This window comes from Mustelus asterias, chromosome 2, assembly GCF_964213995.1.
Source record: "Mustelus asterias chromosome 2, sMusAst1.hap1.1, whole genome shotgun sequence".
Classification (NCBI taxonomy): domain Eukaryota; kingdom Metazoa; phylum Chordata; class Chondrichthyes; order Carcharhiniformes; family Triakidae; genus Mustelus; species Mustelus asterias.
In genome coordinates, this window is record NC_135802.1 from 59750216 (window position 1) to 59776574 (window position 26359).

Sequence of the window (26359 nt, forward strand, 5' to 3'; positions counted from 1 at the left end):
TGTTTAATATTACGTTGCAAAGGGATCAGAAAAGATTAATGTGTTCCATCTGGTTTGTCCTGATGTCCAATAAATATCGTATCACACGATACCGGTCATCATACGGAGTTTCTCCAGGCACTTATCAGCAAATTCAGGACACAACACTTAGATCAAATCAGCTCCAGATTCATACCATGATAATCCATTCTGCTGATTCACCAATTTCTGGTGAGTTAAATGTAAACTCTGTTTTGGCATTTTACATTTAAGGCTATTCCCTCTTGTCGTAGCATCAATGATGATGCTGAATTCTTTGACGTTGATTTTTTTTCAATGCCTTTTAGATTTTTGAATACTTCTAAAGATCTCTCCTGAGTTCTTACATCTTCGCGGTGAGCTATCTTAGATGCTACAGCCTCTTCAGGTGCCGAATTCTAATATTAATTGAGTTCTTTTTTTGTACCTCTCTAGTCCCTCAGTGCATTTTTCACATTATGGTGATCAGAATATTACAACTCATTCCACCTGTCCTCTGTATGAAATAGACTACTTCCCAAGATCAATGTCCTATAAAACTGCTTACACAGCCTAAGACCTTAATTTGGATTCATTCTACTACCGCCTTCCACTGTGCTGATATCAAAGGTGATCAGAAAGAATTCTGTGTATTCAGGTGTATTCTGCAGAACACATCCAATTCCTCCCTTTTTTGTCCCATGGAATCTTGTTAATTAACCTTTATTGGCACTGTTGAGAATCCTTTCCCAAATCTCATCAGTTTGCTTTGTCCACATTAAATGAAATCAGGCATTTGCCAACCTATCCAGATCCCTCTGTATTGTGTCATCCTGTCCCCTGATGTTTACACTAACTCCCAATTTGGCATTATCTGTAAACTTAGGAGGTGGGTAGTTTTGAAGTCAATTAAAATTAAAATGGGGAGAGGTGCAAATGTAGGATGGACTGCAATTTACTATTGATTGTTTTGCACTATCGACCCTTATCAAAATTATCCCCCACTCCCAGGAATGTTTCCTTTTTCACCACCAAGTCATTCACATACATTGCAAACAATGACAATCCCTACATTGCTCCCTGAGGAACCCTGCTGGTTATCTCCTCCTATGATGTGGAGATGCCAGTGTTGGACTGGGGTGGGCACAGTAAGAAGTCTCACAACACCAGGTTAAAGTCCAACAGGTTTATTTGGTAGCACAAGCTTTCGGAGCGCTGTTCCTTCATCAGGTGAATGATGAAGGCACAGCGCTCCGAAAACTTGTGCTACCAAATAAACCTGTTGGACTTTAAACCAGTATTGTGAGACTTCTTACTGGATCTCCTCCCATACAGATCTAACTCCACATACAACCACCATGTGCGTTTTGTTTCAGCCAATTTTCAGTCCATTTTAAAAGTACCCCACCCATGTAATCTTCTGTCAAAAGCTTTATGGATGAATGTTGTTTGTTTAGGTTTCAGCCAAGTGTTACCACCTCAAGATCTTTCTCACGTAAAGGCAGCTTGGCACCTTCTTATAGTTCCATACTTCCCCGTTTTTGTTCAGAATGTCCTTGAGTACTGCTGAAAAGACATTGCTTGTCAAAACTTTCCATCTTGCACAAATGAGTGCAAAACAAACAGCTTTTATAAACAATGTCTGTTTCTTTCAGCAATACTCAAGTTCTGTACTAACAAATGATTAGAATGTCCTTTAGTTCTTTTCCTAAAATTGCTGCCAGGCTAACTTGTCTGTAGTTCTCAGGGTTGTACTGAATCAAACAGACTAGGAAGATGGCTGCTCTGTGTTGAATAAGCAAGTCCACAGAGCTGAACACCAAAACTGACCTCAGCATTTCCTGAGCTAAGAGAGTTGGGGTAAGGATGATAACAATCATAACTCAATAGCTCTCCTGCTCAGCAATGCATAAACGGTTTCTCTTCTTTTCCCTATCTGCGAGTTTCCACCTGTATGTTGCTGACCCCTAGCTCCATCTCTCCATCATCACCCTTGACTTCCTGTCTTCCCCCGTGCTGTCAGACTGCTTATCTGACATCCAAGACTTATCTTTCAACTGACAATAGTAAAAACTGTTTCTCACCATTACCTCATTGCTGTCAGTGGGAGGTTGTTGTATACAAATTGGCTGTCACATTTTCCTGCATTACAATAGTGACTTCACTTCAAAATTACATGTAAAGAACATTGGAATGTCCTTTGGGAGTCATGAAGGACACTGTAGAAATTGAAGTTCTTACTTTTATATAGATGCAAATTCTTCCTTTCTTACTTCACCTTTTCAATAATGTTTTATTATGGACCTGAGTAACAATTTCTGTGAACACTGGCATGAGTATGTTCTACTCCGGAAAGCCAGTCAGCGAAGGATGGTACTCGAGTTGATCTTCACTCAGTCTTACATTTACTTACACAGCGAGACATTAGACGTATACTCCTCCTGACTCAACACCACAGTTTCAGTGTGCTCAAGTGAAACTCCATTAATGCCCTCCATCTGCATATCATTAAACACAATTGATATACAATTAACAGTGCGTATCAAGTGGCTTAAGTGTTGGGGGCGATTCTCCCATCCCGCAGCGCTGATCTTTTAGCGCAGCGAGCTGGGAGACTCGCACGGAGGCTGTTTCGTGGGTTCTCCACTGGGTGGCACAGCCTCCATGCGTCTCCCAGCGCCGGAGTTTTGGCGCCGTCAGCTTTGTGCCAGAAATCGGCACAAAGTTGCCTAATGTATTCAGCAGCTCATTTTAATATAATTTAAATGCTATTAGCAGGCCCAGGACTGAAGTCTCCGGGCTCACTAGCTTCTCCACCCCGCCAGGGGTATTTCACTCCAGCAGGGTTTAGTATAGCTCTCCACTTGCAGGGAGCTGGCAGCCTGACCCTGCTGGAGTGAAGGGGAGGGGCAATCAAGGCAGCCCCCCCCCCCCCCCCCCCCCCCAGAGAGTCGGGTGCTAGGGGAGTATCCCCTGGGCCTTGCCACTTTGGCAATGCCATCCTAGGCGCTGGCACTGCCGAAGGGGCGAAGTGCCAATGCCCAGGGCCATCTTGGCACTGCCCACCAGGCATGGGGCAGTACCAAAGGGGCAGGGCCTAATGGGGGGGGGGGGCGATCGGTGGGGTTGGGAGGGGGTCCTGCTGCTACTCTGCACTTGGGCTGAGTGATGTGGAGATGAACTTGGGCTGAGTGACAGAGGGAGGAAGGCCAGCGATCAGGGCTGTAGGGAGTCAGCACTGCGGGGTGGGAGGTCGGGGCTGCCAGGGAGGGGGGGGGGGTATCGAGGCGGGCCAGGTAGGGCGGGGGGGGGGGGGGGGGGTTCGGGACTGGGCCAGTGATTGGGCTATGAGGGGGGGGGGTCACACGGTCGCAATGTGGGGATGGCGGGGCTGGCCTGTGCATGAGCTGACCAGCAATCAGGAGGCCGGCAGTCAGGGGCCACTGCACATGCGCCAATCCTGGTGCTGACAGATCAGCGCAGGCGCAGTGGCCCGCTCAGCGCTATGCTGCCGGCCTCTCCAGCGGGAATAGGCCCAGACACTGAATTCTGGAGTGATTCAGGCGAGTGCACAGAGTGTGGGAGATTCATTTTGAAACTCCCGCTGAAAAAACCAACGTGATTTACTCCAGTTTTTACGCAAATTCGACATTTAGAATTTTTTTGGGAGAATCGCCCCCATAATGTATTTTTTGGGGATTATCCAGAGGTTGTAACAGATAAATTGGAATTAACTTGGACTCTAGCCACATTCAAGTGCATTAGCTGTGTTTAAAACTCAATGTTAAGAAGGAATAACTATCAGTAGAAAAGTTACATCTGGAGATGAATTTATTAGAAAAACAAAAATGTACAATATCTTCAAGGATTTTGAGGAAGTCAGTGAGGCTGTTGTGTTTGTGCTTGTATAGTCGTATGACTTAGCTAACACCTATATTTCCTCAGTAAAGATTTTCCATCAGTTTTAATTAAAATCAAGTGGAAAATCTAACCTTATTAATTGTTCATCTCAGCCCAATCATGAAGTCAGATGCCAAGTGAATGTTAGGTACATTCTCAGGAAAGGGGGTAGGGAAATTCTAGGCCTGGGTCCTCTTGGACTGTCCTCATATACTTCATAGTAGGCTACCCAAAATCCAAAGTGGACAGAGGCCAGCATGATTAACTGTTCTGGCAAAATATTTTGGCATGTAGTGTAACCACGAAAATAGCAGGCAGAAGAAATTAAACATTAAAAATTAGGCAATTTAAACCATAAACAGAAATGTTTATCTGATACACAGAATTCTGAACCAAGGGATAACAGAGTTAACATCCTCATGGTTTAACAAAGCTAAGTTTCCCTTGAGACAGCACAATACAGGAGAGACAATAGTTCCTCACCCTCCAAAGCAGACCAAGCATAAACTGAATAAAGAATCCCAATTTTGCCCAGAGACACTAATCATAGGTCACGATATGGGCGTGTTCGGTACTATCGCTTTAATTTTAAACCATGTCCTGTATCTGCTTGAAGGACTGAGTTATTAATGGGGCCAATTGCCAAATTAAAAACAATGAATTTACAATGCAACATCCCATTTATAAATCTATGCTGGCTTTTGCCACTGATACTTATTTGACAAATTATCTTAAATTACATTTTTTATTCCTTTTTTTTATAGAAAAGGTAATTTGGATGTCAAGCTGATAAATCGAAACCCTTCCAAAAATGCGTCACAGAGGTCACCTTCTTGCTCTTAGATTTGATAAACACCGATTTTAGCTATGTTTTACAAAATATATTCGAAAGAATAATTTAATCAACAATTGCCTCTGTGATTAATAAAATAAATACTTTGGACTTAAATCTCCATTTTTATGTGCCTCCGAATGCAATTTACATCCATTAAATTGATTAGGCAGCAAAACCCTATCAGACCCAGCATTTTCAACTAAGAACACAGACATGTTTCCACATTATACTAATAAAGAACAAAGGAAAGGTTTGCAGACAGAACTGATTTAATCTGTATTCTTGAAAATCCTGTCTTTCCGCTTCAAGCAATATTACTGGAGAATTATGAATTTTATGGCTGAAGACATTGCATTGTAAAGACAGATAAATGTGGATTTTGTTAAATATATAAACTCGTTGTATAATATGGAGGTAAAAGGGGTTTAAGATTAAAGCACACAAGGGGAGAAATCATAAGGGCTAAGTGGATGTTTGCTAATGATTGCACGATTTTCAGCATCATGCGTGACTCCTCAGATACTGAAGCAGTCCATGTCCAAATGCAACAAGACCTAAACAATATCCAGGCTTGGGCTGACAAGTTGCAAGTAACATTCACGCCATATAAGTGCCAAGCGATAACCATCTCCAGCAAGAGAGAATCTAACCATTGCCCCTTGAAATTCAATGGCATTAGCATCACTGAATCCCCCACAATCAACATCCTGAGGGTTACCATTGACCAGGAACTGAATTGGACGAGCCACATAAATACTGGGCCCCAAAAGCAGGTCAGAGGCTAGGAATCCTGTGGCGAGAAATTCACCTCCTGCCTTGCTAAAGCCTGTCCACAATATACAAGGCACAAGTCAGAAGTGTGACGTGTGATTGAATACACTACACGAGCCTGGATGAAATCAGTTCCAACAGCACCCATGAAGCTTGACACAATCCAATCAAAGCAACCCACTTGATTGGCACCCCACCCACAAACATTAAATCCCTTCACCATTGACGGACAGTAGCAGCAGTATACACCATCTACAAGATGCACTACAGGAACGTACAAAGGCTCCTTAGACAGCACCTTCCAAACCCACGCCCACTACCATCTAGAAGGACAAGGCAGCAGGTATATAGGGACACCGCCACATGGGAATTCCCTGCAAGCCACTCACCATCTTGACTTGGAGATGTATCACTGTTCCTATACTGTTGTTGGGTCAAAATCCTAGAACTCCCTTCCTAATAGCACCGTGGATATAACTACGGTGCTACAGGGTCTGCAGCAGTTCAAGGCAGCAGCTCACGCCACCTTCGCAAGCGCAATTAGGAATGGGCAATAAATGCTGCCCTAGCCAGCGAAGTCCACATCCCATAAAATTAATGATGGATATTTGCTAACCCCAAAACTCAGTATGGAGATCACAGTACGCAATTAGGACATGGCCATGCATTGCATTGCAGGCATCATGCTAAATTGATGTTGCCCACTCTTTGACATGATATCTGTGCTTCCTGCATTGTTCATGGGCTGCGTGCGTTAGTAGGATCCTGATATTGTGAGTAGCTAACGCGCAATGTGCCAATTGCTAATGCACATTAAAAATTAGGACAACCCAAGGGGTTGTGTGTTGAGTCAGCCCATTTCAGTTAGATAGGCAATTAAGGTCACTACAATTGGAATAGATTCCCTTGGACCACAGAGGGAAAAAGGATATAAATCAGCCAGGGATCAGTGACAGCATGTCCCTGATTGCAAGTATGGATTTAGGATGAAGACAAGATCTAGCTCCCATGTAATGCCCTAATGTATGAATGGAACCATAGAATCAGTACAGTTTACAGCACAGCAGGAGACAATCCAGCCTACTGTGTTTGTTGAGCTTCTTTGCTGCAGCAATCAAAACCTAATCTCACTAACCTGCTCTCCTCTCATGGTCTATAGATCCACAAGTTTACAGCACAGAAGGAGTGTTCACTATCAAAATGCCCTAAGATTTACCGTAGATTGTGACACACAAGTCGACCCGATGTATAAGACAATCCCATTTCTCGACACTTGCTTTGGTCAATACTCAGCATGCATGCCAACCTCCATTTTTCAGCTTTGCTGTCACTCTTATTAATAAGACACTAACTCAAAGTGTGATATAGTTTGATGGACAAGTTGTCATCATTCTGAGTGATTGAAAGCAACCTCCTTGTAGTCAAATGCTGCTGTGCTTCAAGGAGAGCTTCAGAATATCATTGAAGCATTTTTCTTTGCCCTCCCCAGAACATTGAGAGTTGGGAAAACAGGAATTGGTGGTGAGATGCTTTTCGGCCATCTGGACACTGTCCAGTCTATTGAGGTTGATTCTTCAGGAGTTTTTCCCGAATGCTTGTGGAGCTGCCTTCAAGAGAAACACTGGCGCAAGGAAATCGTGCAATAGCATTGGTCGAGTAATAGTTCTTTTTTAATAAAAACCACTGCTGGGGAGATGATGGCCTAATGATATTATCGCTAGACTATTAATCCAGAAACTCAGCTAATGTTTTGGGGACCCAGGTTTGAATCCCGCCACGGCAGTTGGTGGAATTTGAATTCAATTCAAAAATATCTGGAATTAAGAATCTACTGATGACCATGAAACCACTGTCGATTGTCGGAAAAACCCATCTGGTTCACCAATGTCCTTTAGGGAAGGAAATCTGTCGTCCTTACCCAGTCTGGCCTACATGTGACTCCAGAGCACAGCAATGTGGTTGACTCTCAACTGCCCAACTAGGGCAATAAATGCTGGCCAGCCAGTGGCACCAATGTCCCACAAATGAATAAACAAAAACAATTAACTTATTTTAAATATATCAGTAGCTCCAAGCTACAGTTTGCAATCAGAATCTCAATTTCTTCTTTTACAATAAGTGACAATTCTGACCACAGAAAACAGATGACTGGCAAGTCAGTGATTATTTCTGCTTAAATTTCAATACTAAGAGTAAGTATGGCTTCTTGGAGCTATCCCCAACACATTGCACTGGAACCCAACCCCTACTGCATCCAGCAAAGGAAGAAACAATCACCTAATCTCTAAAGGAGGTACAATGTGATCAGATTTAATATTAAATTCTATGTTTGATGCTAATATGTTCTCAAGGTTGGCCATTGAGGTGAAATATAGGCAGAGCAATGGGCAACATATGTAAGTGGTGGGTTGGAATGGGATTGCAGTGGATCTTTTACTGAGAGGTATTATTGAGATTTCTTTCATTGTTATTTTGGCAAATTGCTTCAACCTTTGTTGGTGAATTTGATATTTAGCAAATGTTGGTTCCCCAGAAGAAAACAGAACTATCTTTTAAGTCTCACTTGAAACATAATTTCTCAAAAAGATATTGACAGATGTTCATGTTATACATTTATACCGTTGCAGTAGATGCAATATGTAGAAGAATTTTATTGCTTCTTATATGGACAAAGTTTTTGGGCAAAGTTTAAGTAAACCTGCCTTATTGTGCAGAAGATATCAAGCTGATTGCCTGAATTTCTCTGTTGTCAAACTTTTGAACATGTCACCACAAATACTCTAATTAATCAGTTGATTAATCATCCACGTCTTCATCACCCATATGCTGGTAATGATTCGAGAAAAATAAATACATTTTATTATCTATATTATCCTTTTAAAGGAAAGCTTTGAAGGAACTCTGACAAATGGTTACTCTCGATTAACCTGGCCTGTTTAAAAATGCTGACAATCCTACTATATATTTTGTGCATTTTCTGTGTTGGTTTAGATACAAAGCTAAGTAATTAGATAGCATCATCTGTGCAAAAGAATGCAGGTTTCAATACCATTCAATCTTACATTAATTGTCTGAGAATGGTCTTGATTTAAAAAAACCAATCCATTAACCAAGATTGATATGTAATTAGTGACTGGCGAAATGTGAGTAATTAGTTGAATTGTAAGAGGAGAAACCAAGCAGAACTGGGGTGTTATCCTGTAAGGAACGAGAAATGGAAAATCACTGCTCCCGTTTCAACAAATTTCCTGATTAGGTAATAGAATAGATAATGATATGGGAAGAAATTGCCCATCTCCCATCCCTCCCAAATAGTCATCCAGACTTTGATGCAAGTAAAAGTGAGCAAGTAATGATTTTAGGTTGCTATGGCACATAACTAAAGAAATAAATTGCCACATTGGAAGTTTTAAGAAACGAGGTTCTTGCTTATTCTTCTAATCAAATTAGTTATTTTCCCACATCTTAGGATTTTCGTAATTCCCTTCTCCCATTTCTTTCTTTCATGTCTTCATTTTTAAAATTCTGTTTCAATACACCAACCAACAATGCATGATCATTACACAAAAAACTGGATTCTCTGACATTGCCTATAGCTGGGATTTTCCAGTCCCACGGCAGTGAACGGGGATTTGGCTGAACGCCAAAATCTCTGTTCTCACTGGTAGTGGCAGCAGGGTGCGAACGGCTAGAGAATTCCAGCCTATGTTTCCAATTTTATAGATGAATGTTGCAGCTTTTTGATTTTTCCATAAAAATCTGGTTAAGCAGCAGTGTCATTTAAAAATTATTTGTATGTTAAAATATATTTTAATAGCAGATCATCAAGGGGTAACACAGTTTATGAAGCCAATTTTGATCATGGAAACCAAACTGCAGAATTCTTAGGATATTTAAACTTACATTTGTTAAACTCTCCAGAACATTCAGGATAATTTCTAAATAAAAGAGTGGAAGCTATTGGGAATAAAACTTTTATAATAAAGCTGTCTATGACCATTAACTTTCTCTGGAATCATCCTCTTAAATGAGTGCACAGCCACAGCAGTCCATGTCTATGTTCAACTGCAGTGAAGCCTGAACAATATCCAGACTAAGGCATTAAAATGTGTCAGGCAATGACCATCTCCAACAAGAGCGAATCTAACCATTGCCCCTTGACATTTAATGGCATAAACATTACCAAATCCCCTGCTATCAACATCCCCAAAGCCTGTCCACCATCTACAAGGCACAAGTCAGAGGTGTGATGTAATACGCTCCACAGCGCAATACTCTCTCATCACAAAGCAGCCCACTTGATTAGCACCCCATCCACAAACACTCACTCCCTCCACCACCGACAAACAGTGGCAGCAGTGTGTACCATCTACAAGATGCACTGCGGGAACTCACCAAGGCTCCTTAGACAGTAGATTCCAAACACACAACCATTACCTTCTAGAAAGACAAGTGCAGCAGATACATGGGAACACCAACACCTACAAATTGCCATTCAAGCCACACACCATTCTAACTTGGAAATATATCGCTGTTCTTTCACTGCCGCTGGGTCGGAATCCTGGAACTCCCTCCCTAATATCACTGTGGGTGTACTTACACCACGTGGGCTGCAGCGATTCAAGAAGGCAGCTCACTACCATCTTCTCAAAGGCAATAAGGGATGGGGAGAGAATGCTGGCCTAGCCATGATGCCCACAGCCTTTGAATGAATTTTTAAAAATGATCAGCCTGAAGGATGCAGCACTCATAAACAAGATAATCCATCTTCCAGATGAACTTATTAGAATATTGGTGCCAAGAAACTTGAAATTGCAGCAGCCTCATGCAAAAAGCTTGGATGTGATAGGAAATAGCTCGAGAAGCATTTTTAGGTCTGCTGTGCATGTGAAATAAGTCCTTCCAAGTGGTTCCTGGACAGACATTTTCAACAGTTTGCTCTGCTCAGTTACTGATTCCTTTTCCTTCAGATCTGCTATTATCACCATTCATCTCAAAAGAACCTTGACTCCCACCATCTTAGCAAATCCCTACCCTATTCCCAATCCCCCTTTTCACTTCAACATCCTGCGGCATGGTAGCACAGTGGTTAGCACTGCTGCTTCACAGCTCCAGGGTCCCCGGTTCGATTCCCAGCTTGGGTCACTGTCTGTGTGGAGTTTGCACATTCTCCTCGTGTCTGCGTGGGTTTCCTCCGGGTGCTCCGGTTTCCTCCCACAGTCCAAAGATGTGCGGGTTAGGTTGATTGGCCAGGTTAAAAATTGCCCCTTAGAGTCTTGGGATGCATAGGTTAGAGGGATTAGCGGGCAAATATGTGGGGGTAGGGCCTGGGTGGGATTGTGGTCGGTGCAGACTCGAAGGGCCAAATGGCCTCCTTCTGCACTGTAGGGTTTCTATGATTTCTATGATCCTTCAACATCTCCCGACTGTGCCTGTGTTTCCTGTAACTCCATGTTTCAAATCCTCCAGTCAAACTTCTATCCCTTCTGCAGAACCAAAACAACTCTTAACAAAATCACAAATGGCATCCTCTGTGACTGTGACCAAAATAAGCTGTCCTCCTCCATCTTCGCAACCTGTCTGTAACCTTTGATGTGGAGATGCCGGCGTTGGACTGGGGTAAACACAGTAAGAAGGGGCTTGGAGCTCCGAAAGCTTGTGTGGCTTTTGCTACCAAATAAACCTGTTGGACTTTAACCTGGTGTTGTTAAACTTCTTACTGTGTAGCCTTTGACACAGTTGAGCACACTGTCCTCCTTCAGCACCTCTCCAATGTCCTCTAGCTGGATGGGATTGCACTCTTCTGGTTCCATTCTCACCTGCTCTTAGCACTCCATTGTCACCAAGGATTTATTCATGGCACCCTTCCATTTCTTATCTATAAGCTGCCCCTCAGAGACATCGGGTGGGATTTTCCAGCCGCAATTGCCCCAAAAATGGAAAATCCCACCTGAGGTCAATGGACCTTTCCATGGTCCCGTTTCCACATCCCCCCCACCCCCGCTATGATTCCTGTAGCGGGCAGGACAGGAAAATTCCGCCCATCATCTAAAAGAATAGCATTAGCTTTGGTATGTGCATTTTTGATGCCTCACTGCCGCCATCTCTCGACCCCTCTACTGTCTCTAAACTGTCAGAGAGCTCACCCGACTTCCAATTCTCAACGAGCAGAATTTTTCTCCAACTAAATATTATGACGCCTGCTCTGGATGCTGACTCCATCCCTCTCCATGGCAAATGTCTGAGTTTGAACCAAACTGTTCACAACCTTGATTTCATTCTTGATCCCAAGATGAGTTTTTGATCATATAACTATTTTCACCGCCATAACATTGCTCGACTCTGTCCCTGCCTCAGTTCATCTGCTGCTAAAACCTTCATCTAGGCCTTTGTTACCTGGAGACTTAGCTATTCCATTGCACTTCTGGCTGGCTTCCCATATTCTACCTTCCAAAATCTTGAGGTCATCCTAAACTTTCCTGACCGTGTCCTCACTCTAACCAAGTCTATCATCCCTGGACTACATTAACTTCCAGTTATGCAATTCCTCAATTTTAAAGTTTTCATCCTTGTTTTCAATGCTCCTTAAGACCTGTTTAAGAAGCTTTGGTTATCTACCTTAATATCTCCTCCTGTGGCTCAGTGTCAAATTTTGCTTGATGCTGCAGCTGTGGAACCCTTTGGGATATTTCACTATGTTGAAGGTGTTATATAAATACAGTTGTTGTTTACATCCCATTTCTATCATACCATAAAATTAACCAATGGAAAACAATGTACCCAAATTTTTATTACATTGCACAAGAGTAAAAAGCTAAATATATACAACCATACCTGCATATTTTCTCGAAGATCAGTTGCTTCACGCAATTGCTGGATAACAGTCTTGAATATTTCATCCACAGATTTTATCAAGATTGTTCTCATGTTAGCATACTCTCTTGATCTTTTAGCTTTTCTCACAGAAAGGCCACGTTTGTGAGGTTTCCCTCCACCTCTGCGGTTTGTAATCGCCACATGTACAAATAACGAGGCATATGGTAGAACTTCACCTGTCAGTGATTGAAGCATCAGGTGCCTGTACCCTGGCTGCAAACATTCAAAAGGAATCGTATATTGAGCAATAAACTCATCTCCAATATAGTCGTCATCTAGAACCACAAATCGTACCATTGCCAGCTCGGGCAAGTTAATCTGGAATTCAAAACTCTCATCAAAAATGGGGTTCTCTCCATTTTGGTTAACCGTTTTAGTTCTTTGTTCTGCACAGTCTGCAGGTATTCCATGGATCTCAACATACACATAGGGATCTACTACATCACCTTTAGAACCTGAGCCTTTGGGTTTGGGAAAGTTTTGGCCACTAATGATTTTGATGTGTAGTAGTTGGGGAGAAACACCTGGCACAGAATCCTTGGTATTGGCACTAAAATAGGAGACTTCTTCTCTCATGATGGCAGGACGAAGCACGTATCCACAATTCCCATTCTGACGGAACCAACCAATATTAAGGTCCATCATTAAACCGGGTGTCTGGTAATTCATTGCCACTACTTGGCAGCCACATTTCCAAAAGTCCTGGGGATTCATGTTGCTTGAATCTATCCTCATTGGATTTGGATATATTCTGGCAAGGAAATGTTTATTATAATTCACAAAGTCCTTAGGGTATTCGTTGGCAAGTTTACTAGCAGTTACTTCATTAAATGAACAAAATTCCCAGAACTTCTGATTTTGAAGTGAGTCAGTAAAGTCTTTAAACAGTACAGATTTACAAAGAGTCACCATGTCGGAGAGTTCTTTGCAAAGCTTAAATTTTCTGTTTGGAACTACATTCTGCTGGTCTGTATTCTCACCTGCCATCTTTTTTGCCATCTCTGCACCTTCATCTTCGTCCGTAATATCACCTGCAAGGCCTGCACTATTTTCTGGTAGCTTTTTTGCCTTTAACAAAATTTTGTACTTAAGGGCTTCAGGGGAAGGTAGGTAACTGTCATCAACGCTTGGGGGTTTTGTGTACAATTTGTCTCCAAAGGTTTGCTTTATATTTTGGATCATTATCTTCTGTTGATTTAAAGAACAGTGGTTTTCCAAACATAAAATCAAAGGGTATTCTGATGCAACAAAGGCGTATTTGTTAATTACATCAATTACACCGCAGAAGGATATCTGTGATGTCTTAGTGTGGCCTGTATAGATCACTGGTTCGTTGTCGTTTCCATCCCATGCATCCACCTCAATACTTCGGCACCCCATTTTTAGAGCACGAATATATCCTGTGATATCTGACGGACCTTGGAACTGATCCTCAATCAAGTAGGTGTTGTGCGATGCGTTAATGTAATAATGAGACACTGGCTGAGTCATGTCCTGACAAACTTTCTTGTGCTCTGGATCAAATATATGGCATTCGGGTGAGATGAGGTACCTGGTAAAACCATCTAAGGAAAGCCAACCTTTTTCCTGTCCTTCTTTGGATGGCTCATATTTCTGAATAATGTTCATGCTCACTTGCTCTGTAACATGTGGCATTCCCTGCTCTGCCTCCAAAAACATCATCAGGTCCTTGAAATCTAGAAATTCTTTATTGCTTGAAAATTGAACTAACAAAAAATATATTTCTGGTCTCGTGCAAAGCTCATGATAAACTTGTATAACTTCCTCTTTGATGACATCAGTTCCTACTTTCTCTTTTGCTTTGTGCAATTCTTTGAATTTCAATTCAATTTTGGTATTTTTCAATCCAGAGTTCAGGTTCTTTACAAGCTGCACAGCTTTGTTAAATGATATATACCCTACATCTTTTGTATCAGCGACAGAAAAAACACTTGAAAGCCATGATGTCCGCATGTTATTGTGACTGCTCTCTATCATATCTAATGTGTGCTTCCCATAGGAGATCAGGTACCGTAAGCCTGTAACCCAAATATTTGCTACATCTGCAGAATTAGCTACAAGGTCCAATGATTCATAATTTTCTCCATAAATTATTGAAAATGCACTATCCTCGGAAATATGATCATAAATAGCATTGGTGCGAAACATTTCTGTATTTTTTCCTGTTCGAACCTCTTTGATTGATGTTATATCAATCTTTGCTTTATCCAGTTCTTTCTTTGAAGGGTCCCATCTAAGGGATTGCATGTCTGCATCCAAAAGAAAATAGCGGTGGTAGACTCTGGAATTTGAGCGAATTTTTTTAAGTTCTGAGCCTTCGATCATTGAATTGATGCAATCACTGGCACTGCTGATCTTCTTTTCTGTTGGCATACTGCTGAAGGAGACTGTTTTCTTCCGCTCCCTTCGTTGTCTGGTACCATCCTGCAAAGAGGAAACAGTTCTATCAATACAAATCTTTATGTGCAGTATCTTTGATAACACATGCAAACGTCTTGTTCCTATTGTTTGGAGAATGGGTGGAAGGAGCAATCAGATGGAACAATTGTACTGTTGGAGTCTACAAGATGCTGACAAGGGTGGCAATGACCAATATTATAAACAACAAAAGTAGGCAGTTAATTTTTCTCCATGGTCTGTCAAGTATAATCAGTTTAGTGAAGCAACGCACAATGAGAGTGATGATATGGAGGCTTGCTTCTTCATGCAATTTAATCCATGATCTCTATAGAATTAATATGAGGCATTAGAAAGTGGCGACTGGATAATTCTCAACATTGAGGAAAAAGATAATCAGAGACACCAATTACTAGGAGTTCTAAGAGTGAGCAGCATAAATGACAATCTGGCAGTAGTTGCTTTATCCGCTTGTTGGGGCTAGAATCCAAAAGGCCAGACAGAAAGGAATCATTAGAAGACTGCATAATCTCAAAAACATTACAGTTACAGATTACTTCTTTAAACAAATCATGCACCAACAGAGGTAGATGTCCCAATCTCCTTCTTCCTGACTGAATAGTGCCGGAGAATCTTAAGTATTTCACAATGTGCGAATTACAAAATAACTTTGTGATCTCCCCCCCCCGACCCACCCCACTTCTCACTTAAGGGAAAATGTCACTGTATGGTCAGAAATTGAGCTCCACAACCTTCTGATAGTTCAATAAATGTTTTGTGTACAAACAAAAGACTGAATAATAACTATGATCTCTACCCATTTGAGATGATACCTGTAGGCTGCCTATTCCAGCACGTTGCAGTGCACACATCAAAGTTACAGAGAGAGTAAAGCGTCACACTGTCACCTGCATACTAACCACCCAAACAAAGGGTGCTATTTTCATTTGCTTTGAATTAAACACTGAAAAGAAATTCTACTGCCATAAAAATATAACCAATAGCTGCTTTCATTTTTATCATTAACCAGCATTGGGATAACATCCCTTGACAGTGTGCACTGCATAGCAGCAGGGGTCACAAAATAAAATGTCATTTGTGATGTAGTGAATAAAACATACTGGTTATCTCTCAGTAAGTTGCACAAAAGTCCATTGGCACCAGTTAGATAATGCCACAAATCTCAACAGTAAAATACAAATGTTGAGAGTGGATTATGACAAATTCAACTGAGAATGGCAGGCATCGTACTAGATAAGAGTAAGACAATTCTTGATTTAAACCATTTTGCTTCTTCTTTCAGGTAATGACAGGTGGTAGGATGTCATCTTCCATCTCTGCCTCCGAGCTAGAAGCTCTGGATTCAAGTTCCACTCCAGGACTTGATGATGTCATCACAGTGGTACAGTGGTTAGCACTGCTGCCTCACAGCGCCAGGGACCCGGGTTTGATTCCCAGCTTGGGTCACTGTCTGTGCGGAGTCTGCACGTTCTCCCTGTGTCTGCGTGGGTTTCTTCCGGGTGCTGCGGTTTCCTTCCACAGTCCAAAGGACATGCTGGTTAGGTGCACTGGCCGTGCTAAATTCTCCCTCAGTGTACCCCAACAGGCGCCGGAGTGTGGCGACAAGGGGGATTTGCACAGTAACTTCATTGCAGTGTTAATTTAAGCCTACTTGTGACAATAATAAATAAACTTTCAAACATTAATATCAACCTGCAAATCCTTCCACTATGCCTACGGCAGGCAGCAAGAGCAGGAGTCCCTCCTGGTCAGCCAGAACCACCAGTAAACCACTGCAGTGTCTTGTTAGGCATAACCATGGATTGGCACAGGGAAGTCTATGGTCACCAATGCCCTCTTAAGGCATGGTCACTGGAGAGAGAGAGAGAAAGAATGATAGGTGGTCCAACTCCTCTGAGGTATTTGTTAACTGGTGTAATGGATTTCTCACAATTTCTATTTGTCTCCTTGCTTTGCAGTCTTTGGTCTTTGTGTTTTCCTCAATGTAGGTTAAAAAAAATTGACAGTTTATTCACAAAAAATCTTTTTTTAAAAACCTGTGCTGCATTTCAGGTAGTTTGAAACAGTGAGTTAAAGAAAAAAATCTTCTTTGCGCAAAAACTAGAACCTACCAATCCATTTGCAGGATGTGTTAAATTGCTTTACTAATTTGCCTTACTAGCACGGATTAACTGATATCTCCGGAGTGAGCAATTCAGAAAATGATCAATTAATCATAAAATTATCAATTTATTCAACAAATTCACATTGCATTTTTTGTGATTTGCCCAAGATAAACATGGATGCGTTCTATATAATTCACTTCGTGGATTTTGTGAGCAAAGCCCACAACGGCTTGGGTCACTGTCTGTGTGGAGTTTGCACATTCTCCTCGTGTCTGCGTGGGTTTCCTCCGGGTGCTCCGGTTTCCTCCCACAGTCCAAAGATGTGCGGGTTAGGTTGATTGGCCATGCTAAAAATTGCCCCTTAGTGTCCTGAGATGCATAGGTTAGAGGGATTAGTGGGTAAAATATGTAGGGGTATGGGGGTAGGGCCTGGGTGGGATTGTGGTCGGTGCAGACTCGATGGGCCGAATGGCCTCTTTCTGTACTGTAGGGTTTCTATGATTTCTGTGACATCTTTATTCTCATTCAACTGGGATTAGCTAATAAATAGTGAAGATTTATACCATTGCCAGTCGTAATCAACCACGGGTATATACCATGACATAAAATTAAACCATACCTACAAGGCAGAAATAAACAAAGCTGCAAGACAACAAAAGGTTTAATGAAACAAAAAACTGTCGGCTACTTGAACATCAATGCAACTAATATAGCGCTGAATTTATTGAGGACAGTGTTCAGGAAAACTATTTGGCAAATCTTGATTCTGTTGGTAAGAGGAACAATCACATGTGGGCCATGATTGTCCTGGATTGGGACAAGGTACCTACACGAGCAGGAAAACTGGAGTGTTTCCCGCTGCCGCTGGCAGTGTCTGTCAGGTGGGATTCACCCACTTGATGGATTCAAATTGATGCATCCCAAGAAACCTACCGACCAGCCCTGCTGTTCAGAGATCAAGGCGCCATTTTTAAACACCATCCCAATCTCCATGCTCGGAAACAGGCCCCCTCTCCGCCCAAGGCATCTGGCAAGGTTGTCAGTACCAGGGTGCATGACCTGAAGGTGGGGCTGAGGGGGTCAGGTTGGGTCACCCTCATGCTTGCGTGGTGCGGGGAGGGGAGATTAGAAGGATTACATAATTATCTGGTTGCGCTGCCCGCTATGGGTGGGAACCAATTGGGGCTGGCGGAATGGGTTGGGAGCTATGTGCCATCGCGATTCTCACTGGCATCTAGCAGACCTGGAGAATCGCCCCCATCATGTATAATTACATTAAAGAATAATACACAAATGCCATAAATTACATGCTCCAGTATAATGATATTCTCTCTCATGTCTGCAAATAAGTAAAAAAAAATCAATCCTTCAACACACATTAAAACCAACCTTCCGAGCTTTCAAAATCTAAATCAAGAGTTTGTGTATACAATATATCTAATAATGCAAATTTATGCATGGCCTTTTGGCAAACACTGGCTTTTGCAAATGGATACAGAGTGGGTATTTTAAGGATAAACCAAAAAAAAACTGCAGTATAGACACAAGAATCTGAAGGCCTTCAATTCAATTCTTTGTCCTTTTAGATTTCACGCTCACTCATTTATAAAATAGAAAGTACAGCAAATTAAGAGTGGATTTGAGGGCTGACAATGAAACACATCTGTTACGGGAGTGATTCCAACTGCTGCAGTTTTAATTCTGCATCAGAAAAGGAAGATTATGCAACAGTAAACTCCAAACGCAGATTTATTTCCGAGAATGAGGAGAAACCAAGAACTGGTTCGCTGACTTCAGCAAAGTCACTTAAGTTATTTGTGCAGAATTCCATAACCCATAATTTTCTACTGAGTTTTTAGGTTAGAGGTTCAGTAAAATGTATTTCATTTTCTTAACTTTGAAAGTGAAACTTGTTTTCTCTAAAGTAAAAATACAATTGGGTGGCAGCATCACATGCTCTCATGTCCACACTGCCAGCTGCAAATTACAGCTGTCTGATTTGTCTCAACCATCCCATTTTGACCCAACCTTAAAGGAGCACCTCCCATTACACTAATATCATTCCTTTCCTTCTCCTGTGATGAGCTATACAAGCAGTGCCAGCTTCTCACCTCTGATATTGGTAGATTTTGATGATCAAATTCTAAGGCAACATTAGAGCATATAACCTAGGATGGCACTTTAGTGAGAGTGCTGGATTGTTGGCCACGTTGTCTTTTGGATGAGATGTTCATTCTAGTTCCTGTATGTCTATTCAGAAAGACATAACAAGTCTCATGAACTTTTTGAACCAGAGCAAAGGAATTTTTCTGAAGCCCTGGCCAACACTTATCCCTCAACCAACATCTCTAGAATCAATAAAGCAGTCCTTTATCTCACTGCTCTTTGTGGGATCCTCGCTGATATGTTTGCCTTCTAAACTGCAACTGCACAACAAAAACAATTGTCTATGAAATATTTTGGGATGTTGTGAAGACATGAAAGTCTTTACTCTTTCAAGCTTTGGATGCACTAACTTAAGTCCAGAGTGAGCACACAATTTAACTCCAGAGGAAGGGAGAAACAGACTCCTTGAAGCAGTCAATCTCACACTGATTGGACTTTGTGACGACAAATAGATTTAGCTTTATATTAGCTCCTTTAATTCTGAGACAGCACATAAGTGAGGTAAAATTTAAATATCTCCAAAATAATTGGCACTGCGATTGCTACAAACAAGAACTTTGTAATGCGTGACAACTTAAATGAGAGTATTATGCTTCCCAGCACTAAACATATTTTTTGAGTGGTTTTATATCTCAGCAGGGAGCTCAAGTTCATGCAAGGCCAGCAGCACTTAAAGTTCACTTGCACAAATTCAGGCTGCAGAAGATGCTGCAAGTGGTTGGGGAAGTGTGCCCAAGGAAAAATAACTTAGAATAACGGTTCAAGGGCAAAGAGTGTGCTCCAAGAGAAAAAATGCTGGAAAATCTCAGCAGATCTGGCGGCATCTTTGAGGAGAGAAAAGAGTTGACGTTTCGAGTCCAAATGACCATGCGTAGAAAATGGGAACAAAGGACAAAAGAAAATTACAGCACAGGGACAGGCCCTTCAGCCCTCCAAATCTGCACTGACCATGCTACCCAATTGAACTAAAGCCCCTACCCTTCCGGAGACCATATCCCTTCATTCCCGTTCTATTAATGTATTTGTCACGATGCCCCTTAAAAGACACTATCATATCTGCTTCCACTATCTCCCTAGGCAACGAGTTCCAGGCACCCACCACCCTCTGTGTATAAAACTTGCCTCGTACATCTCCTTTAAATCTTGCCCCTCGCACCTTAAATCTATGTCCCCTAGTAATGGACTCTTCCACCCTGGGAAAAAGCTTCTGACTATCCACTCTGTCCATGCCCCTCATAACCTTGTAGACTTCTACCAGATCGTCCCTCAACCTCCGTCGTTCCAGTGAGAACAGGCCAAGTTTCTCCAACCTCTCCTCATAGCTAATGCCCTCCATACCAGGCAATATCTTAGTAAAACTTTTCTGTAAATCTCTCCAAAGCCTCCACATCCTTCTGGTAGTGTGGCGACCAGAATTGAACACTATATTCCAAGTGCGGCCTAACTAAGGTTCTATAAAGCTGCAACATGACTTGCCAATTTTTAAACTCAATGCCCCAGCCGATGAAGGCAAGCATGCCGTATGCCTTCTTGACTACCTTCTCCACCTGCATTGCCACTTTCAGTGGCCTGTGTGTCTGTACACCCAGATCCCTCTGCCTATCGATACTCTTAAGGGTTCTGCCATTTACTGTATATTTCCTATCTGTATTAGACCTTCCAAAATGCATTACCTCACGTTTGTAGGAGATTTGTGGGAGATACTTGTACTGTAGTATGAGGGAATGAAAGATGAGTCATAGCCACAGAAACAAGGGGAAAGGCTGCTAATGGCAGTCCATAGAGTGAATAGAAGGTGTGAATGGCCAAACGGCAGAGAAGCTGAAATCAGAGGGTAAGTTGTGATAGATGAAGATGTGGGGGGAGGGGGCAGATGGGTGGGAGAGGGGTAAAATTGAGAAAAAGGGGCAAAGGGGAAGAAAAGGTAAGGAAGGGGGGATAAAATAGGGGGAAAAGAGTGGGGGGAGAAGAAAAATAAAGACAATAAAGAAATAAAAGGTGGAGAACAGTTAAAAATGAAATGAAATGAAAACAAAGGGGTCGAGGTGGGGTAGAGCTAATAATCTGAAGTTGTTTGAATTCAACCTTGGAATGTGCTCCAAGGTTCACTGATGCAGCACTGGGGGCCATCGTGCAGGAGGATGCGGTAGGAGAGTGGTCCTCCATCAACAGAGTACCACAATGCTCTTCAGATAAACCCTCAGAAGGCAATGAGACTAGACAGCCAGTCTATCAATACAAGCAATGTTGCCCCAAGGATCTGCATGCAGTGGTGCAAGAAGTTCAAGTGGTCAAGGTCAATGAATTCATCCTTAAATGCCACATTTTGCACCCGAACTGCTGGCCTCACATATTGCGCAATTCACCACACTTCATCACTCATCTCCCAAAAAACTTGAACAAACATGACTCATCCTTCATATTCGTAAGTTCACATTACCCTCATAAACTTGGCAATGCTGCATTCCTCCGAACCATATTTTGCATCCTGAGTACATTGCCAGCTATTCAGCTATGACAGTTGTACAATTCAAACACACTGCTCCATATGCACTTACACTCTTGTAGGACAAAGTGGCACACAACTGCAGATAGCAGAAGCTAATCAGTGGTGGCCCAACATGGCTACATGTCCTCACCCAAGAAGTTGAAAAGCTACTTTATCTGAAGATCAGGTCAAAGATTAACTCAATGCATTGCACAGGGTTGATTGGTTACAGGGCACTGCTTGAGGAAGGAGGCAAACCACTCAATTCAAATCTAAACATGTGGGACTAGATAAGTCAAAAATCTTCTGACATTTTCTTTTTCCAAGTTAAGACAAGTTCATCTCAGTGGCATTTTCTACTTTCACAACGTATTTATTCTAGTTTGACCCAAAGTCACTTTCTGAACTTAAAGTTTTCCATTGTAATGTTTCGAGATGGTCATATTGGTCAAAATCACGAGGGGGAAAGGGAATGGAACAAATTGAACATGAATGCATTGTGCACCCATAAACGCATCTGGACTATAGGCAAAAGGAAATGCACAATTCATGCGGAGTTAATCTGATGCTGCGAGACATACAAAATGTCCAGGCAAGATGTAAAGCTGTGAGCAAAATAAAAACGGACGGCGATAAAGAGGAAAGACAGCAATGAGGGATTTTATGAATTCAAACGTGTTTAGAACTTAAAGTGAAGCCCAACAGTGATTTAGTTAAAACCAAAATATTGAGAATGCTGGAAACCTGAAATAAAAATAGAATGTGCTGGAAAAACTCAGTGGGTCTGGCAGCATCTGTGGGGATCCGAAGACTGGAAATGTTTATTCTGTTTCTCTTTCCACAGATGCAGCCAGGCATGCTGAGCTTTTCCAGCACTTTGTGATTTAATTAATTTGGTAATATAGTTTATTTTGGATCACCATATTAAATGGAAAGAACAAGAGTAAAAGGATATGGTATAAACCTATATTGCACTGACACTTGGGAAAAGATGTTGCTGCTGTGTGTGGGAGACAGAAAGCTACCAAATGAACTATTCTGGATAGACATCATTGTCTTAGAATAGCCTAGTGAATACCAGGGGTTGGATTTTTAGCCCCCGGCAGGAGCAGGAATGGAGGCAAGTGGGCACGGGAATTCGTGCCAACTACTCGGCTCCATCTGCATCACATTCACAAGCGGCATACAGCCAACTGACTCAACTGAAAGCCTATTAACAAAGGCATACTGGGGTTCTTCAGATTCCTGGAAGCAGTGATTTAGTTATATGAGTTTGTCCCCACACATTTCCAGAAAATCTCAATATTTGTATGATGCAACAGAGGTGAAAGCTATTCAGCTGATTTTCTTGGTCTTCATAAGTCGTCCATGCCTCACTATGTAAAGGAGGGTGCTGAGAACACAAGCTTGGGACATGCGGAGCTTTGTTCTTTCAGCTAGTTTGCTGTTGGTCCACATTCCACTTCTCAACTTTGACATGGCAGGTACAGCCTTGGCAACCCTGATGCTGATTTATTCCAGTGCTGACATACATCATAATACAAGTAAAATAGAGGACACTCAGGCCATGCCAACTCAAGACAAGGTTGATCTTTAAAGTTGTCTAGATATCTTATTTTCTTGTCTCCATGCATTCCCAACTTTGCTCAAAAATCTTAATCGCCACGGTAATTGTTGGGAAAGGATGTGCCTTTCCTATGGTACAAAGACTACCAAAACCGCTTCAAAGCACTGAAACAGTCATTATCAGAAAAAACAACATTGCAATTTTATAAGTCTAGGGAGACAACTACCCTGGAGATAGATTTCTCACAGACAGGTCTGGGAACATGCATACTGCAAAGGCAAATATTTGCTTCAAAATCCTGGTCCCTAACATAATCCAAGTACACCAACATTGAGCGAGAAACAGTAGTTTTAGCGTATGGAATAGTGCGTCTTCATACCTATCTATTCAGCAGAAGATTTGTGGTAGAGACTGACCATAAGTCATTGAAGATGATTTGGCAAAAGCACTGACCAGTGCACTGCCAAGATTGCGATGTCTCTTGATAAAGAATCAAGGTTACAGCTATGAGATCGTAACAGTCCTGGGGTGGCCACACCACAAACAATGATGCGGCTGCAAAATTAAACTATGCTTTCGAATATCTTATACTCCAGCAACATTTAAGGATATTTCTGCTCCACAATATCTTGGTAGTGTGCTGCTTGAGTAGATATTTTAGCAGTCAACTTTTTGCAGCATACATCCATGACAAATACTCTCAATGCACTTTACTGCTAAAATAGGCTGACTGTATTTTGTGATCATGGAAACTTTTATAAATATAACACACTTGAACAAACTCTATTCAGCATTTTAACATAGATGGAAATGTGGAGTTACATTTAGAGAACCATTATACCAGTTCCAGAACGGTCCCAGAGGATCTGTTAAGCTTGCGTCACCACTGCTCCCCAAAGAGCATCCCACAATAAATTTGATCAGACTGCATTCCACTTTCATCAACCATTGCGAACATCTTGAGGTTTAGAGATGGTGAAAATAACAACTGATTTTCATTCATTTTCTCTGAATTCATCCTTTTTGGGACTGTAATTTATTCTCCTGATCTTCTCCCCATTTTGACATGTAAAATTAAAATTAAAAATCATCCCAAAGGAGCACAGGTTTTTACATAACTGAAGACAATCTGTAAAGTTCCTCCGATCTTACAATGGATCAGGATGATTCTGAACTAAGGAGGTATATGAGATTAAATATTGTCTGTGTAGGTTGTGTAATGATCAATGCACTTAGTATGTGTGTAAATAACTTTATTAATATGGTGTTCAAATGTGATAAATAGGAGTTGATGAGCAGTTGATTTGTGAAAGAGAGTAACCTGCTGTTCACAATGTAGCGTGTGTGAATGAGTGTTAGTAACAGATGGTGAGTAGTAACACTAGTCACTCTAAAATCCACCTGATGAATGCAGTGAAAACTATTCATGACAGTATAATATGGTATTGATAATTTCCAGAATTGGAAGGGATATTTTGTGGGTTTTTTAAACAATATGATTCATTAGAAAAGCAAAGTCCAGGAGTAGGTTGAGTAACTCGATGTATCAGTGTCACCCTGAACTGTGCTCTGGGTGTGGTCGAACTCTTGCAATGCAGAGAGGATCTGTTTGCAGGGTATCAGCTGGGGGAAAGCCTGACAACAGTGAGTGAAAATTAGAGCATAACCCACCCATACATTGCTGTAGCCACAAGAGACCTGAAATTATGTCATTTCTTTGCTTGTTGAAGGAGGGGTGTTAAAATTCAAAGTGAGCACTTCCAAAAGGGAAAAACATGCAAAATGATCCCTTTGAGTGCTGGACTAAATTTGCCTATCTTTTTCTAAGGTTCAGACATCTGACAATATTTGCAAAAATCTACCCCAAGGTGGTTGGGGAGTTGCGCTTCAGATGTACAAAGTCTTGATCATGTCCCAGATGGAATGGTGAGTTCAGTTTAGATTTGCAATCTCAGGAAGGAGTTTTTTAAAAATTCTTTCATGGGATGAGGGTGTCACTGGTAACAGCAACATTTGTTGCCTATCCCAATTGCCCTTGAGAATGCATTGGCCTTCGAAGGGACCTTTTACATGAGCATTATAATTATATCAGGGCTTAAAGTGTTAAATTATGACACATTTCACAAATTGAATACATTACACAAATTTGGCTTGGTTTTTTTGTTCAGAATGTTGAAGAGTGTTCTAATTGAAGTCTATAAAATGACAATGGAATCTGATAAGGTAGAACCATAGACACTGGTTCCTCTGATGAAGGAATCCAGATCCAGACATGAACATAAAATCAGAGCCATATCGTTTAGGACTGAAATCAGGAAACAATTTTTCATGCAAAGGTTAGTGAAAACCTGAAATTTAGTCCCCCAAATTATTGTGAATGGTGGGTCAATAAAAATTTTAAGTCTGAGATCGATAAGTCAATGTCAAGTAATGGGTATGGATCAAGAAATGAGCAAGTGGAGTTAAGGTACAAATCAAATCTAATTGAATAGTGCAAGAGACTTCAGAGATTGAATGGCCTAATTTGAATGTTTCTTTCAAGATTGAGCTTTGGAAATGAAAACCCAGTTTTGTTAAATTTGTTCCAACCTTCAAACTGGTAGCCAAGGTAAGTAAGGAGAGGCAACAGCACTTCCTCCACAATCATCCTCAACACTGGTGCCTCGCAAGGCTGTGTTCTCAGCCCCCTACTATACTCCTTATACACCTGTGTGGCCAAATTCCTCTGCAGCTCGATTTTCAAGTTTGCTGATGACACCACCATAGTGGGTCGGATCTCAAACAATGATGAAACACAGTATAGGAAAGAGGCAGAGAATCTGGTGAACTAGTGTGATGACAATAATCTTACCCTCAATCTCAACAAACGAAGGAGATAGTCATCTACTTCAGGAAGTGTAGTGGAGGACGTACCCCTCTTCTACATCAATGGGGATGAAGTGGAAATGGTCGAGAGCTTCAAGTTTCTTGGTGTCCAGATCACCAACAACCTGTCCTGGTCCCTCTATGGTGATGCTATTGTTAAGAAAGCCCACCAACGCCTCTACTTTCTCAGTAAGCTAAGCAAATTTGGCATGTCCGCTACGACTCTTAGCAACGTTTACAGATGCACCATAGAAAGCATTCTTTCTGGTTGTATCACAGCTTGGTATGGCTCCTGTTCTGCCCAAGACTGCAAAAAACTACAAAGAGCTGTGAACAAAGCCCAGTCCATC

General features: G+C 41.7%; 1 protein-coding gene across 2 annotated transcripts in view; it reads right to left on the bottom strand.

Annotated features, from left to right (window-relative positions):
- plcl2 (phospholipase C like 2) overlaps positions 1-26359 on the bottom strand; it is a 260838-nt gene that overhangs the window by 100101 nt on the left and 134378 nt on the right. For both annotated transcript variants that reach the window (XM_078236009.1, XM_078236010.1), the window contains one exon: positions 12338-14824. In XM_078236009.1, the coding sequence (XP_078092135.1) occupies positions 12338-14824 (2487 nt within the window). The remainder of the gene's footprint in view (positions 1-12337; positions 14825-26359) is intronic.